General features: G+C 31.1%; 2 protein-coding genes across 4 annotated transcripts; one reads left to right on the top strand and one right to left on the bottom strand.

Moving 5' to 3' along the window:
* Positions 1–532: 532 nt before the first annotated feature.
* Positions 533–6497, top strand: LOC142551675 (putative DEAD-box ATP-dependent RNA helicase 29). Its single transcript, XM_075661040.1, has 11 exons — positions 533–976; positions 1490–2651; positions 2754–2811; positions 2910–3014; positions 3645–3690; positions 3921–3994; positions 4140–4192; positions 4362–4443; positions 4629–4685; positions 5353–5488; positions 5962–6497. The coding sequence occupies exons 1-11, from the start codon at positions 559–561 to the stop codon at positions 6174–6176; spliced, it is 2406 nt and encodes an 801-aa protein (XP_075517155.1). The 5' UTR covers positions 533–558; the 3' UTR covers positions 6177–6497.
* Positions 6498–6735: 238 nt separating this feature from the next.
* LOC142551676 (F-box protein SKP2A-like) lies at positions 6736–9066 on the bottom strand. 3 transcript variants are annotated; one of them, XM_075661043.1, is made up of 5 exons: positions 8966–9066; positions 8304–8668; positions 7772–8120; positions 7543–7684; positions 6736–7351 (listed from the first exon to the last, which is right to left on the bottom strand). In XM_075661043.1, the coding sequence occupies exons 2-5, from the start codon at positions 8576–8578 to the stop codon at positions 6978–6980; spliced, it is 1140 nt and encodes a 379-aa protein (XP_075517158.1). In that variant the 5' UTR covers positions 8579–8668; positions 8966–9066; the 3' UTR covers positions 6736–6977. The 3 variants fall into 3 exon arrangements, with proteins under 3 accessions (XP_075517158.1, XP_075517157.1, XP_075517156.1); XM_075661042.1 differs by lacking the exon at positions 8966–9066 and adding an exon at positions 8747–8950; XM_075661041.1 differs by lacking the exon at positions 8966–9066 and having other exon boundaries at positions 8304–8950.
* Positions 9067–17942: the final 8876 nt, after the last annotated feature.

The following is a 17942-nucleotide window of genomic DNA, read 5'->3' on the forward strand; positions in this document are numbered from 1 at the left end:
GTTACTTAGTGTGAGACAATACTTTTGAACTATTCCGAGGTTTGAAAAAAAGGGAAAATTGCAATTTCAATCTACATGTTTGCTTATTTGCAATCTTGATGTTTTAATAACTTTTATTTTTGACAAATTTAATCATTTTTTTGCGAAAAAAATGTTGCGCCGTAAACGCCAATGACATGTCACATAATCTCAAAGAAAAATGCAAGTTACATAAAAGTTCGTCAAGACAAAAATATTTTCTAGTTGTAAGTGATGACATTAACAAATCAATACTTCTTAATCAGAAGCAAAATTATATAAAACATGTTAAAAATATATTATTAAGCAACTTTTTAAAATTGAGTTTGAAATGATTTTTTTTAAGCAATTGAAACGAGGTTTTTGTTGCAACTAAATTGGTTGAAAAATCTAAACATACTAATGGGCCAGGTCCAGATCGATAGGCTTCATTGTTTGTGGACTCACAAGTAAAGCCCACTATATAATCCAAAAAGACCCAGGACATATTGGGCTTTGGTTTGTGGAGGTAAAACCCCTAAAACCATCACGCTTCTCTGAATGATCGTGGCTGGACCAGAAAAACGTGCGCCGCAGCACCACCGTGATCCCATGGCGAAAATTCTCGCGGCCTCAAAATCAGAGTTCAAGAAGAAGCAAAAGCAGTCGAAGAAATCGAAATCCGGAGGATTTGAGTCTCTCGGATTGAGCTCTAAAGTCTACAATGGTGTCAAGAAGAAGGGATACAGGGTGCCGACACCTATCCAGCGCAAAACCATGCCTTTGATTCTATCCGGATGCGACGTTGTGGCCATGGCCCGCACTGGTTCCGGGAAAACGGCGGCTTTCCTGATCCCTATGCTGCAAAAGCTCCAGCACCACGTCCCACAGGCCGGAGTTCGGGCACTCATCCTCTCTCCCACACGCGACTTGGCTCTCCAGACTTTTAAGTTTATGAAAGAACTCGGCCGCTTTACAGGTGAATGCTTTATCCTCTGGTGTCAATTCACATTTGTGTAACGATGTAATGTAATGAATGGAGCGTTTTGTCAATTGCTTGAGCTGATTTTTGGTTTTGAAGCACGTAAATAGCTACAATATTTATTTTCCTAGTGCAAGTACTGGTTCTTTTAGAAGTTTTGATTGATTTTGTTCTCATGTTACTGGCATAGCTGAAACTTTTACTTTAAAAGTGCTGTATCGTCGTCTTTTTTTCTAATCGTGGGAGAAGTGGGCGTTTTTGTTCTTTCAAAATTTCATTTGTTGTTTTGTTTCTCGTTTGGTTTAATTTGCTGAGGCATGAATGCCTCCTGGAATGAGTATTATAAAAAAAAGCTCCTACCTTTGGTGCCTAATACTTGGTTTTTTTAATCCCGCTGAAGATCTGATTTCTTTTTTTCTCAGTATGTGTGAATAAATTGGAATGCAGCTTTAGAGATGATTTCACTTCGATCAACACACAACTTTTTCACTTTTTTTTGTTAAATTTTAGATCTACGGGCTAGTTTACTGGTTGGGGGCGATAGTATGCAAAGCCAATTTGAGGAATTGGCACAAAGTCCAGATTGCATTGTTGCTACCCCTGGTAGGCTTATGCACCACTTGGAAGAGGTAGATGACATGTCATTACGAACGGTGGAGTATGTGGTTTTTGATGAAGCTGACTGCCTCTTTAGCATGGGATTTGCGGAGCAGCTTCACAAAATCCTTGCACAGCTGGGTGAGAACCGTCAGACTTTGCTTTTTAGTGCAACTTTACCTAGTGCCCTCGCCGAGTTCGCCAAGGCTGGCCTTCGAGACCCACAACTAGTGAGGCTTGATCTGGAGACAAAAATTAGCCCTGACCTGAAAACTACTTTTTTCACATTACGCTACGAAGAAAAGTATGCTGCACTGTTGTATTTGATTAGAGAACATATAAGTTCTGATCAGCAGACTTTGATTTTTGTTTCCACTAAATATCATGTTGAATTTCTTTATGCTCTCCTTAGAGAAGAAGGTATTGTGGCTTCTGTTTGCTATGGGGATATGGATCAAGATGCCCGTAACATCAATGTATCAAAATTTAGAGCTAGGAAAACTATGCTGCTGATTGTCACTGATGTGGCTGCTCGGGGAATTGACATCCCATTACTTGATAATGTAGTTAACTTTGACTTCCCTCCTAAGCCTAAACTATTTGTCCATCGTGTTGGGCGAGCTGCAAGGGCTGGTCGTACGGGTACTTCTTTTTCTTTTGTTACTTCGGAAGACATGCCTTACGTGTTAGATCTTCATCTCTTTCTTTCAAAACCACTTAGGGCCGCTCCTACTGAGGAAGAGGTCCTGCAAGATATGGATGGTGTCATGGCTAAAATAGATCAAGCAGTCTCAAATGGAGAAACTGTCTATGGCCGATTTCCCCAAAGGGTTATAGATCTGATTGCAGACAGAGTTCGAGAGATAATAGATTCATCTACAGAACTGTCTGCTTTGGTTAAACCTTCTTCGAACGCATTTACCTTGTATTCAAAGACAAAAGCAAAACCATCTAAAGAGTCTATTAGAAGAGTCAAAACCTTGCCTCGTGAAGGTCTGCATCCGATGTTCAAAAATATTCTTGGTGGTGATGAATTAACAGCTTTAGCCTTTTCCGAACACCTGAAAGCATTTAGGTGACTCCTGAATCAGCTTTTATTCTTGTTCTTTAAAAGTGTATTATTTCTTATTAATTGTATTATTTATGAATAAAACCTTTAAGCTATGTTTATTGCTAGGCCTAAGCAAACTATTATTGAAGCTGAAGGTGAGGCTGCCAAGTCAAAAAATCATCAAGTAATGTCTAGGTTCATTTTTTGCCAATTCAATAGCTATTGGTTTTTTATAGTATTAATACAGTATCTAGGTACAATTTGACGAGGATAAATTTTTAGGGAAAGTCTGGTCAATGGGTTGATGTGATGAAGATGAAAAGAGCCGTTCATGAGGAGGTCATAAATAAAGTCCAACAGCAGCGCTCTAAAAATATAGTGGAGAAGGTAATTCTTTTGATAAAAAATTCATTGATGGATTTGGATAGGTTACCTGGCAATCGGATCAACTTTATGTGAGCAATACTATAATTTATTATTACTTAGGTTTGTTCGTTACTCAGGAATCGTGAGCTTAAACAATTTAGATAATATAATATAATTTTATTGAAATTTGGGGACTGGGGTATATGCAGAAGCTGTGGCATGTTAAAAAACCAATTTCGTGGTATGGATGTAAGAGTTCCGATTAACAATTAAACCGGCATTAAATATGTTCATAATTTATTGGTTGAAATCTGTGATCGTGTAATGATTTGCTAGTGCTGAAAACTCTACCTTGTTCCATTTCTCAAAGGCATTTAATAAAGATCGATTCCATTTTGTTTTTTTTCCTTCCACCATGTATGAGATCCCCAATTGCTTTCTTTCGAGAGACACCCAAGCCACTAGAATTGAACAGCCTGAATCCCTTCATACTTTTGATTACTTTTACACGCCTCTTTGCTCACCCACCCTCCAGGACCATTTTCAAGTTGTAAAATTCGACGTGTTGTGCTGTCATTTACGTTTTATTGATGTCTGTGGTTCATTCCTAGATGTTTTTCCTGTTTACTTTCTACTTTTTTTCTTGTGTAGGAAATTGATTCTGAACAGAGTCTTCCAAATTACAAGCACAAACAAGGTGCTTGTTATAACTCTTAATTTGTTATTCACCTTTACCCATACCTTTCTGTGACATTTGGAATTTTATATCATCCTTTTTTAGATGTTAAATAAATCTTTGATTAGAAGTCCACTCTAGAACCATGAGCTTCAGTTCTAGGATCCTGCCGGCTTTTTGGCCGATCCTTTTGACAGATGTACATCTACATATTTTGATTAGTTGTAATGTTGTTTACTTGATCTTGGTAGTTTTTGGCTCTAAAAGAAAAGCATGCAGCTTCAAAGACGATGAGAATTTTATTAGTTCAGTGCCAACAAATCAGGTGGATTACCTTCTCCTTGTTCTTTGTTACTTTTTCGTTTACTTTCAGTAGTATGACTGCTAATCTATGAGAAGATCTTTTTTTTACCTTGATGACCTGGGGTTGTGTAAAACATACCATAACATTTTTGTGATGTCAATTTCAGCATTTCGAAGCAGGTCTTTCTGTGAGAGCTAACCAAGGGTTTGAATCAAATAGGTGAGGATAACATCAGTTAAAAATAAAATTCTGCCCACGGGTCTTATGCTCCTGTCTATCCCAGTGTGTATGAGAAGTTGTCACACTAGCAGTACATACCTATTTTCTGCTTTAAAGCGCTTCTCTCTGACTTCAAATGCGTCGAGCATTGACTTGTTCAAGTATGCAGGTTGGAAGCTGCCATTCTTGATCTGAATGCTGATGATAATACAGGGTTGAAGAAGCAGAATTCTTCTTATCACTGGGACAAGGTACTCAAACTGTTGATTTTACGCTGATGACACACTCAACCCAATGTGTGTGTGGTATGGATAGTGAGAGACAAACACAGTAAAAACTAAAAAGACAGTGAAAAATGAGCCCAGCTTAAACACACTCCTTGAACACCTTAAACTGATCTACTTGCGTGTTCTAATCATCCCACAATTTGTTGCAGAGGAGCAAAAAGTACGTCAAGCTAAACAATGGAGAGCGTGTGACTGCTAGCGGAAAGGTATTTTCTTTGGCAAATAGTCATTTAATCAAAAGATGTACATTTGATTTAATACCTGGTAATGATGAAAGTTATAGCTTGTTAAATTTGCTAAAATGATGACTGCTTGGTTGGTCGTATATTTAACACAATGGTCAAAGAGCACCTACCGTTAGCTTTTGTGGCTAGCCTGCAATGTCTGAGGTCTCTCTTACTTATTTTCCTAATCCCTTAGAAGTGTAATGATTTTTTAAGGTAATAGTCTGTTGGCAGTTGCTGAATATCTCCGTTTAAGTTCCTGAGAACATCACCCGGGCATGATAGATATCCCATGTGATAATGTTGATCAGTGATTTTAACCACATTAATTTTGACAGACTTGAAATTTTTTACATTAATTGTATGAATCAGAAAAAATTTGATTATGGAGAACAACCCTCTTTAATTTAAGATGATTGGTCCTCCCACTTCTATCTGCCAAAAATATGCAATGCTTTAAGATGCATTTGCAATTAACCATTTTATATAAAGTAATCTTTCTACAATAGATGCAAATTATATTTGTAGCCACATGCATGCATGGAGACTAAAGTTTCAATTTTTAAAATTTTCGTATGTCAAAGGCTCTTTGTTTTGGTTATCTAAACTGGTATTGCGTTTCTATTTATTTTGCAATCTTTTCCTGCAGATAAAAGCAGAAAGTGGTGCAAAAGTGAAAGCAAATAAAACTGGTATATACAAGAGGTGGAAAGAACAGTCACATAAGAAAGTATCACTTAAAGGAACAAATGATGGCACTGCTGAAGGAGCTGCTACTTCAGCAGGTAAATTTCGATGTGAGCCGTTGCATCGTGTACATGTGTGTTATATATGAAACTTTCAATCAATATGATCCCATGTAAATAGGATATGATCCCACTGAAATATTGACTTGTTAATTAATTATAGTTGAGGCTACCGGTGAGACATTCATTAAAAATTCATGGTAACCATTAGAGTTGAAAGAATTTTTGTTGCCTAAATTTAAATGGTTGTGCAAATATGTGTCATATTCAATCATATTTTTTTGTCCAAATACGTGGTCTTCAAGTTTTTTATGTTCAAATATTTAACATTTTCGATGCTTCGTCTTCAATTACATTCACCTAATGTTGAAACTTTTTTCTTCCACTACTTCCGTATTGGAGCATGCGTTTACCTCCCCCTCCCCAGCATCTCCTTATTTCATCATTTCAGTTTTCAATGTTCTGGCACTTGGTCCTTATTTCTTTGATTTTACTATCATTTCCAATGAAAGGTAATCCTGGTTTCCGAGGGGACTATCGAAGGTTCAAAGGTAGAAATAATCTCAATTCCGTACCAAATGCTCATATTCGTTCTGAAATCAAAGATATCGAGCAAGTTAGGAAGGAAAGGCAAAAGAAAGCAGACCGTGTTTCTTATCTCAAGGGCAAGTCTAAGAAAGGGAAGAAGAAATTTGGTGGAAAAGGGAAACGGGGAAAAGCAAAATAAGTTATCCCTAGACACTGGGTCTCTGTTAGTTGGTTTCGAAAATCGAGTCTGGTTCAAATGAAGTTGGTGCAAGATATATTCCCAGATTTCTAGAACCTGAGGTCTCTGACTAAAGGTGCAAGGACGCTAATATGCTATTGTCTTTATATTTGCCTCCTCGAGACTAGATATGTTTCAGTCTCGGGGATGCATAATTGCCATACAGGGGGCTGGTGCTCTTATGTTTCTATAATGTGGGCTTTTATACATTTGCGCTGTTTTGTAGCCCTTTTCTCCTCTTGAGTTTTGTCTAGTAAAGTTTTTTGTAGATTTGGCATTGTTCTTGCAGCCGTTTTTCTGAGTTATGATTATGATAAACGAACAATCGAGGGCTGAAATTGATGTAGACGTCGACAAAGGTAACCCAAGTAATTTGCTCGAAATAATGCTATCCCTTCCCCTGTTTTGTAGCACAGAGAGGACGACATTAAATAGTTTATCGTATATTTAAATCGTGGGTGTTGCACATCATGTTTACATTATCCAACTTGTATTTGACCACTCTTTTCAAGCACGCGGAAAATCCTGATTACTGCCACATTTCATTTCGAAGAATTCATAAAAGTAGCAGAGTAACAAAAAGGGTCCCTAAGATAACATAATAGCCACATTTCGCCCATTGCTCCATCTGCAAAAAGGTAAATATACAACAAAAAGGTACATATACAACCAAATGTTCTAAAACGATGTACTCAAAACTACTCTTATACACAAGGTTGGCTTCTTTCACCCATAGGGATTAAGATTTTCCTTCAGAAGTCTTCAGTGAGCTAGATGAGCCATTGCATGCGTGGCACGGTGAGCTTGGACAGCACATGCACAATGCACTGACGTCAACCTCAGGCACCCACTGATTATAAGGGAATGGCGACCGGAACATGTATGAAGAGCTGGAAATGAGTCACACAGTACCTGCACTGCGTGAGGAGTAAGAGCAGTGCATTGGCTGATGTTCAGGTTCGTAAGACCTTCCTCCTCGTATCTATTCTTCTTCACAGATGCCCATATATCATGCTTGTTTTTCACTCGGCTATGTGCCAGAGAATACATGGCTCTGTCGGTGATATTCTTGCAGTAGTATAAACCGAGGGATCGCAGATGAAGGCAGTTGTTTGCCAAGGCGACAACACTCTCATCTGCTCGATTTGCACCATTGAATATAGCAAGTACAGAAATAATTGCTTAGTATCAAAATCAGGATTCTTTCCCAGGGGTTCGAAACTAGAATGATGTAATTATTGTCTTATTTTTTTTAAAAAAAACGATGTAATTATTTACACCCAATTATTTTGCAACTATAAAGAACGTATTGTAAAAAGGGATAAACCTGTTATAAGAACACATCCACACAAGTCGAGAGCTCGGAGATCAGGACAACCATAGGCTAAACTCTTAACCCCTTCATCACCAACTCGGTCACACCATCCTATGTTTATCGACTGCAATTGATGACAATTGTAACCTATGGCCTGTGAAAATCAGTCGAAGTCGTAAATCTCAAGAACCGCCTTAAATGTAATGATCTTAAAACAGAGACCAGGCCACAAGATTCATACCTTCAATGCCCTATCTGAGGCAGCCTTGACACATCCACAAAGATTCAAGATTTTCAATTTTCGGCAAAACCCAGACAAATATGCCACAGCAGTATCACTGAAAGCCGAACAGCCACTTATGTTCAGCTTCATGAGATTAGGGCAGCCACGTGCTAAGGCATACAAGGATCGATCAGTAAGCCTGAAACTCTTGCTCAGATCCAACTCTTGGAGGTCACTACAATGATTTGTGATTGTTTCAACAGCAACGTCCTGAAGTTGAGGCGAGTCTTGTCGCAGAATAAGGACCTGAAGTTTTGTGAATTTTGGAACCAGTGATAGCACCAGATCATTCATGTTCTTCTTGCACCTGAGGCAGAACAAATCAAGTAAAAGGTCATGGTTATTTAAATGAAAACTACCACAATTTGCATATTATTACTCCCTTAACAAGCAAAAAACCAATAATCCAACATCCAATGCTACAAAAAATTGGTGATAAACATAAAACAGAATCAGCACAACACAAAAATAAAATAAAAAAAAAGTATACCAAGAGAGTGAGAGATGAGTGAGGCCCCAAGAAATGGCATCCCTCCATCCATGACAAACACCAGATGCCACAATCACCGTGGGATCATCCACCAAAGAAAGAATCCTCAACAAAAGCTCCACTGGAATATCTTTCCACTCACTCATCTTCGATCCTCCACAAAGACCTCCCCCAACTTGACAAACCACAATTTCATTTTCATTCACACACCCCACATCACCAAAAACCATCATCTTCTCAAAATCCAAGCCCAGACCCTCCCCTTTTTCTCTCATTTCTCAATCTCTCAAGCATCAACTTTACACAAAAATCATATTAAAAAAAAAAACCAAAAGCCAAGAAAGATGCCGCCTGTATGCCCCTTCCTGTCAAAGAAAAAAAAAACATGAACTTGGAATGATCAAGAAATACAAAACAGTCACTATGTTTCTTCAACCCAATACCTCTAACCAGAGTATTAGGCTATTAGCAATAACCAAAGGCTAGGAGATAATAAGTTTCAACAGGGGTCAAGTTTCGACAACAAAATGGAGTCAAAAATTTCACTTTTTTTTTTTAAAAAAAATCAAAACTAAACGAACTATCTTTTTCTCTTTCAGGTATATTTCAGAAAATTTTATTAAAGAAATTCGAATGTACAAGATAAACAGAGCTTTGTGTACCTATTAGTCAACGAACGAGTCAAGAGCTCTGTAATCTATGGCTTTGTGGTGAAGTTCTCCTATTCTTACACACACGAACGCATTGGGCAACGAGGCGACCGATTAAAAGCCACGTGTCAAATTCACATGGAAGATGTGTCTAAAACAGTAATTAATTAATTATTACATATTTTTGACACGATTAATGTAGTCTTTTCAATATTTTATACATTTTTTGTCTCTTTCTATATCCCAAATATAATATCTACATTTTTTTTTTCATTTGTCCGAATCATACATCAAATATCTATATTTAATCATTTATTAGTACTGTTGATATATTTATTATATTATTTTACAAGTATATTTAATTTAATTTAATTTAATATATTACCTATTTCCAATCATTAAATAAATTGAAAATTAGTTTATATAATTGGATTTTCCAACTATATTTTTAAAAGGTGAAAAAATAAGTTTATATATTGGAGACGGAGGTCTATAAAATTTGTATAAAATTTCAATTTAATCCACATTAGCAATTTGAAACTTTTTATAAACTTAAGTATAGTTTGATATACTGGATAAGAGAGATTGAGAAATAATCCTCATTATCCCACGTTTGGTATCTTTTTAAAAAGCTCGTGATAATATCATGAGTCTGTTATAAATAATTTTATAGAAGGATAAAATATCCCTTTTACGATATGTGATAATTTAAATGTAATGATAAAAAACACCACAAATTACTTAATTGTCCCCAATATATAAAAATCATCAACCCTATATATGATCAAATTCTAAATTAATATCACTAGATGATAATTATATAAATGATTTTTATAAATATCTGGTAGGTAGAAATTAAAAGCAAATAAATATTTTTATTTATTTTTATATATTATATAAGATAATAATTATAAAAAGAACTCGAGATAATTATATAAATGATTTTTATAAATCTCAATAAAATCATTCGATTAACATTAAAAATTTATATTCGATTGAATCACAAAATCAATGGCTCAATTATCATATTATATAATGTAGGACCGAACGCTTGCCACTTTACCAAGAGCTATAGTTAGTGACAATGGTGCAAGTCAAATCTTTTAAACCGCACAGCAGCTCAAGCACTACGGTTCGATCGCTCTACCAAGCAAGGACAATTATTGCATCCAACAATCTCCCTCCCAATGATTGCACTCATTGCAATCAATGAGAATCGAACCCGTGACCTTGGCTCTGATACCAATTGTAGGACCGAGCGCTTGCTGCTTTACCAAAAGCTATAGCTAGTGGTAATAGTGCAACTCAAATCTTTTAAACCGCACAACAGCTCAAGCACCACGGTTCGATCGCTCTACAAAGCAAGGACAATTATTGCATCCAACATATAATATAAAATTAGGTAAAAATAAATAATTCATGCAAGCACTGTCATGAACAGATAAAAAATATGAACTCAAGAAACAACTTTTAAATTATAAACTTAATTATGATAAGGTTAATTTTGTCATTACAATCTAATATATAAATTTAATAACTCTTATTAAAATCATATCAAATATTAAATATAATATCCTACGTCTTATTTATCCTTACCTTATCTTTATATTATATATCACATATTTATCTTATCATTACACAATACCTTAATGTATATCAAATATATGATATATAATATTATTTATTAGACTTAGAATAAAAAAAATTATTTATTCAAAATCATCTTTTAAAGATTGATCAAGTGGGACCTGTTAATGTTTTATGGAATGGAAGACACATTAACGGGATTTAATTAATTATATAGTTAATCATATGTGACAATTTTATTCTAACAGTATGATAATGACATCTATAATAATACATCCAAATATTCAAAATTAATAATACAAATAGTTTTCTTTCAACATTTTCTCATTTTGTGATTTATGTTACTAGTTTGATTTACAAATTATTGTGTTAGTCTCAAAGTTTATCTGATATACATCAAAGATAGATACTATATATTTCATATAAAAAAAATTAGTATAGACGAACGTGTCGTATTTTATGAGACGAATTTTTTATTTGGGTCATCCATAAAAACTATTATTTTTTATACTAAGAGTATTACTTTTTATTGTGAATGATTGATCCGTCTAACAGATAAAAATTCGTGAGACCGTCTCACAAAAAACTATGTTTTTTTTTTGTTTCGGTTCATGCTATTAACCGAACCGTGAGAACTTCTAATGGTTAATGGAGCACATACATATAAGATTGCAGGTGTGAATTAAGTGTAAACCTCTCAGCCTTCAATGATTTCCACTAAAATATCAGCAATGTTAACGTGTGAAACGTTTCAACGTTTTTTGAGTGATAATATATATAGTTAATGATACGTATATGTGTATAAATATTGATGGGGTTGAACGGTATTTAGATCGCATACAATTGTTGACTTTTCTCTACCCCCGAAGTTGACATTTAATTAAATTTTTTAGCGACAAATAATTCGGATAATTTTTTAAAAATTATCCTCTTATAAAAAAAAAAGAAAAGAAAAGAAAAGAAAAATGAGTGGTGATAAAATATTCGATATATATATATATATATATATAAATTAAAAAGAATGAACCACAATCGAACTCTTAGACACGAAACCGTAGTTTAAAGTTGTGGAATTAATTATTGCTTTTTTACCCCTTCACATATTTATTTATTTATTTTATATAATATTTCACAATTTATTTATTTATTTATTTTATATAATCGTGGATGTCCTGAATATTTTATATATATTTATCTCCTAATAAAGTCCTAATTGATTGTGTGGTGGGGGAATATTTATTTATGCTAATTCCACCGATTAAATGTCTTTGTCACATATGCGACCGAATGAATATTGATTAAGCACCGTTAATTATAAGTCAATCTACCTTTATTTGTTTTTTTGGAGTCGATAAATGTTGGGTGCAATAATTGTCCTTGCTTAATAGAGCGATCGAATCGTGGTATTTGAGCTGATGTGCTGTTTAAAAAGATCTGAGTTGCACCATTACCATCATCTATAGCTTTTGGTAAAACGATAAACACTCGGTCCTACAATAAACTTATAAAATTGAAAATAAATGCTATGAAACTGAATATATGACGTGTTTTGCTTTAAATTAACTTTAATTTCCTTGACAAGTTTCCCTGATTTCCATTAACACAATCCTTTTGGTAAAATTCCTTTCTTCGATCTCATTTCAATCTCATTATCTTTACTCCATGCATGCATCTTAGTTGAATTTCAGATGCAAAATATCACTCTAAAATATAAAAAAAATGAAAAAAATTAATAATTTAATTGGAACAGCAGATTGGAGATGTATACTATACTTTGCATCTTGGCTTTATTCTCGTCCAAATGCATTTTCGAGATCAATAATGATCGATTATCATTATCAGTACTATGGATATATACTTTAATGAAAAATAATATAAAATATATAATTTATTTACACACTCAAGAAACAAGGAGATTCCCAGATTATTAAAAACTAGTTAAGTATGTATAAAATATATTATATGTATTATTTTTGAAAATATTTTGATTCTAAACTTTTTGTAATATTCACATCCAGAGGCTCTTCTTTTGTGCAAGCTGGTCGACAAGTATTTTTAACTTTTTTTCAAGATATTTTGCTCGAGTCACTTGAAAAACTTGTGCAGAATACTCGAATATTTGTGAACCAATTTTCACAATCATTTTCTTTGAGCCATCTTGGATTTTACTCTTTTTTGGATTTATTAATAATTTGGAATTTTCAAGTTAATTATATATTATCGTCGTTGTTTTAGGTATCATGTGTACAATCGATATATATTCAATTTATCTCATCTATTACTATTATAAATATATGAGTTTGAATTGTGAGCTTACATTTTTACTCTTTTATTTATTTTATTATTTGTCATGTTCATTTGGTTCTTTAAGTAATTTTATATGTTAGTTTAATATGTTAATTAATAGTGTACTTAACTTTCATTTGTGAGTTTTCTTTTTTACCCTTTCATTTGTTTTATATTTTTTCATGTTCACGGGGTTCTTTAAGTCATTCTTCATGTTATTTTAATATGATAAATTAATAGTATACTTGACTCAATCAAATTAATTATTATTATGATTTTACTTATAAATTAATTAATAGTATACTTGACTCAATCAAATTAATTATTATTATGATTTTACTTATAAATTTATCATAATGTTATAGATTTAAAAAATTACTAATATTACTAACATCTATTTTATTTTATTCTATTATTATTATAAATATGCAACTTTTATTTGTAAACTTACTATTTTACCATTCTATTTATTGTCAATTTTCAAATTAGTTTAATATGACAATTAATAGTGTACTTAACTCAATCAAATTAATTATTATTTTGATTTTATTTTACTTTGTAAACCTACTATTTTACCCTTTTTTGTTTTATAATTTGTATACTGTTCATGATGTTCTTTAAGTTATTTTCTGCGTTAGTTTAATAGGATTATTAATAGAGCACTTAACTCAATCAAGTTATTTATTATTTTAATTTTACTTTTATTTTTAAATTTAATTACTTTAATTTATACAATGACTATCAAATTAATAGAAAATCACTCTCATAATGTTATACATTAGAAAAATTATTAATATTACGAACATTAAAGTAATAATAGGAAGACGATAGAGATGTGTGACATTGAAAAAAATTAAATAATTAAAAATATTAAAGTCATATAAAACATCTTCTTTCCATTTACAATAGAGATATTTTAAGACTACTTATGTACCAACAATATATGTGATTGAGAGAAAATATTTGTATGTAGGTATATACATTTAAGCTATTTGGTCAATTTTCGATATATAATGTTAAATAAATATTATCTATTAAATATATTATTTTCATTTGTAACCTTACCATTTTTCATTTTTTATTTTACAATTTTTCATGTTCATGATGTTATTTAAGCCATTTTTTATGTTAATTTAATAAGATCATTAATAGTATACTTAACTCAGTCAAATTAATTATTGTTTTAATTTACTTTTAAATTTAATTTTAATTACTAAATTTATAATTTCCATTAAATTAATGAAAAATATCTACCATATTGATGATAGGTAATAATGGGCAGATGAAGGAGATGAGTCGGATTGAATAAAAATAAATTATTAATAAATATTAATATTATATAAAAATTCTTTCTCCCATTTAGAATAAAGATATTTTCAAATTCTTTATGTGTCAATAGAGATACATGATTGAGATAAACGTTTGTATGTAAGTTATTCTAAACACTGTTTTTAAGCTATTTAGTCAATTTTTTATATATATTGCTAAATAAATATTACTAAATAATATGCTTCATTTGATCATTTTGTGTTCTTGCAATGAGATGAGTTTTTTTAACATATCATTACATGTTTTGGTGTTATATGTCGTTTGTATTGATCATGCTGTGTTTGGATTCCTTATGTGATTTGTTTGTTCACCGAAAGAAAATATAAAAAAAAATCATATATCCCACAAAAATGATTATTTTTAATTTTTTTTTCCTTGAGATATTTTGTTAATTCTTAAACACATAATGCATGTTTTCAATTTGCTTGGATTACTTAATTTGAAGCGACTTAGAAAATATTAAAAATGATGAAATTTTTCTTTGTTTTCAGCTTATATCTCAGAATATAAAGAGATACTATTTTTTATTTATTGGGACAAATGTATTTCCAGAGTTCTGTCTATAAATCAATATTCAAAATTTTTACAATATTATTATATTCTCTATTCAAATTTTTTTATTTAAATTGATTGAAGATATTTGAATTTGAGTTTTTATGTGCTTGATTATATAATTTTTGTAGTATTATTTATTCTTAAATTAATAGGTGGACTAAAAAAATTAGTGGATCTATGAGTCCTCTGGTGGACGACAAACATTGATAAATTGTTAAAAGAGATAATATCAAGTAGATTTTTGGCATACGATTTTGTTCTAATTAAATGATTATGCATGATTCTAAATTTTAATTGTATCACAAGTTAACGTATGTTTTGTCGTTGCCAGATATATTTTGTCAACGATATAATATTTTTCCTTTATATAAAGAAAATTGTGTGACTTTGTATTATATTTTTATTTTTTAAGGTTTTATGAAAGGATTTTTCATGATGATTTTGAGGCACCATTTTTTCTTTTGTGTGTTTTTTTAAAAAATAAAATATTTATGAAACCATGACGTTAATAAGGCGTCTTCTCTTTATTTGAAAAAAATATTGCAAAATTTATAAATTTTTTGAATAATATGAGTTAGTATTTAATTTGAGAGTGATTTATGCTTTTTGTTGCTCGTATATACTTCAATTTCTTTATTATTGTACTAAATAAATTATTTTTGAACTTTGAGTTATCATTTTTTATGGAGGTTGTTTGTGTCATGAATTTTTTAAATTCATTTTGTTTAGTATTGTTGGCGGCAATTGATTTTTCTGATATTCTATTATTGGTCTTAATGTTTATATGAAAATATGTATGAGAGTATACCAATCAAAGCCACATATTTTGGGTCTTATGTTCTACGGATAGTGTAATATATGATTTCTGTGAACTATATAATTTATTGGTTCTTCATAAATGTAGTTAAGAAATGAATCAAATTTTGAACAGAAAATTTATGACAAACATAGTGGATGAAAAAAACATGTTAAAATAATGTTGCGTATTACTATGTCCCTATTTCTGTATGATATAAATCAAACCCATTTTTTTAGTTAAATTTAGGCCTAACTAAGTGACATGAAACATATACATATATATTTGAAGTCGTATTTAAAGCAAAATATTAAGATCAAGAATGATTTATATTTAAATTTCAACGCAGCACAATGAATAAGAAATTGAAAAATTGTATGTGTAAACCTTTAAGGGTTATATAGTGATTATGTTGCTACTTCATGGTTTGCAACATATTGATACCATATAAAATATCAATATTTCTCGAAGAATAAACAAAAAGAAAAAATTCTTCATTCAGAAAAAGAAATACATGAAAAAATTGTGTATAATTCTCATTCTATTTTTAATGGTATGAGAACAATTCTAAAACTTTGTGGACACAACAGATCAATTTTGTGCATTAATTTTAGTAAATTGTGACATTGAGCCGGTTGCAATTTATTTCTTCAAATATTATCTCGATAGATTTCGAGGTGGCTAAGATTGTTGTTTTTATCTATTTTTTAGTTAAAGTGGCTAACAAACTAATTCATGAGATATATGATGGTAACATAAAGAACTATTCGTCGAATAAATTCACTTAGCCGAATAGTGAAATTCAAATTGAATTTTACAATATTTCATCAAATTAATTTTGACTATTATAAGATGCTCATGAAATTTAAACAGTTATATTATTAGATGAGATATTTAATAAGACAAATACTTTGATATATATATTTGAATGATATCTCATATACATATCTTAATTACGTTATCCGTGTCCTTCTCAAGATTTTTAAAATATAATAATTAATTTTGTATGTCGTTCCGCAATATATAAAATATTATAAAACAAAATGTAAACTCGATAAAATAAAATTTGTTTTGTTTATGAGATTGAAACTATATCATCCCCATGCATGCACGCAATCATTGTTCCAAATCTTCTAAAAAATGACGAACGAAATGATTTTCCTGAATTGCGTCAAATTAAACGATGACACAGTTATAAGATATAGTCATTTGAAAAGATTTTCAAGTTTTTTTCTCACACTGATTGAGAAATAATTGTTAAAAATTTATTAAACTTATAGCTATATATTGATAATATTGATATTAAATATATAAAAATGATATTACAAATATCACGATAACAAATATCACGATATTTGAAGAAATTACAGCATCATTCATTGATTATGTTGTTGAAGAATATATAGGTTATACATACTTTTAGTCACAAGTAAAAACCAATCACGACTAAAAACCATATTTATTCTTATGAGTTATAGTTGATGATTGTCAAAAACTGAAAAATCATTAAACAATAAAATAAATATTTGGAAAATAAGATTACATGATAAAAACAATGTAGAAAACCGAAAAAACGTGCTGATAGGGAAGTAAACTACGAGCATGTCAGATCCCAGACGAGGATTTTAAATAACATAATAGATGTTAAAGACGATCATATACTTGCTGAGTATACCAAAATGGTTATATGTATATTATAACAAACTACGACAAAAAGTTGTAGAGTTATCAAAATCAACTAAGAAGTATATTGAAAAGTGTGTCATGTGGATAAGATAACTTCTCCGATTCATATACCGTTTATGGTCATTATTTTTGATTTTGTGGTTTGGTTTGTTTCAATTAAGAAATGTTATTAGCCATATTTTAATTCATTTAAATATTATCAAATTTTCGTACTTATATTTCCAGTAATTTAATTGCTCACGTGCAACACATGTGCACTTTTCTAGTATATTTAAGTTTTTGTGTGTTTTCACACGAATTAAAATAATTATTGTAAAAGTAAATTTTACAAAGAATTTCTCAATTTACCCTTATTTAATGATTGTTTGAATGTGATTAAAATTTGTTGAGACTAGTTAATGTATTAATGGATGAGAGCAAATTGGTAAAATAATAGATATAATAATATTAGATATGGAAATTGAATTATATATTTGGATGAACAAAAAAAACGTGATATTTATATTTGAGATGGAGCTAGAGAGTTTATATAAAATCTTATGTTTTTTAAAAGTAGGGTTCTAAAAGCTCATTAATCTTAGTCAATATGTTTACTTTTTTTTTTAACATTTTGATATTTTATGTTACCTAACATCATATTTGATTCTTATTTATGTCAATTTTAGCAATTTTTGATCGGAAATGTTGATGTTATATTACACATGTGCATGGATATCACATCAACAAAAAGAATAAAATTGCAAAAAAAAG

The sequence above is a fragment of the Primulina tabacum genome, chromosome 7, assembly GCF_025594145.1.
Source record: "Primulina tabacum isolate GXHZ01 chromosome 7, ASM2559414v2, whole genome shotgun sequence".
NCBI classification, from domain to species: Eukaryota; Viridiplantae; Streptophyta; class Magnoliopsida; order Lamiales; family Gesneriaceae; genus Primulina; species Primulina tabacum.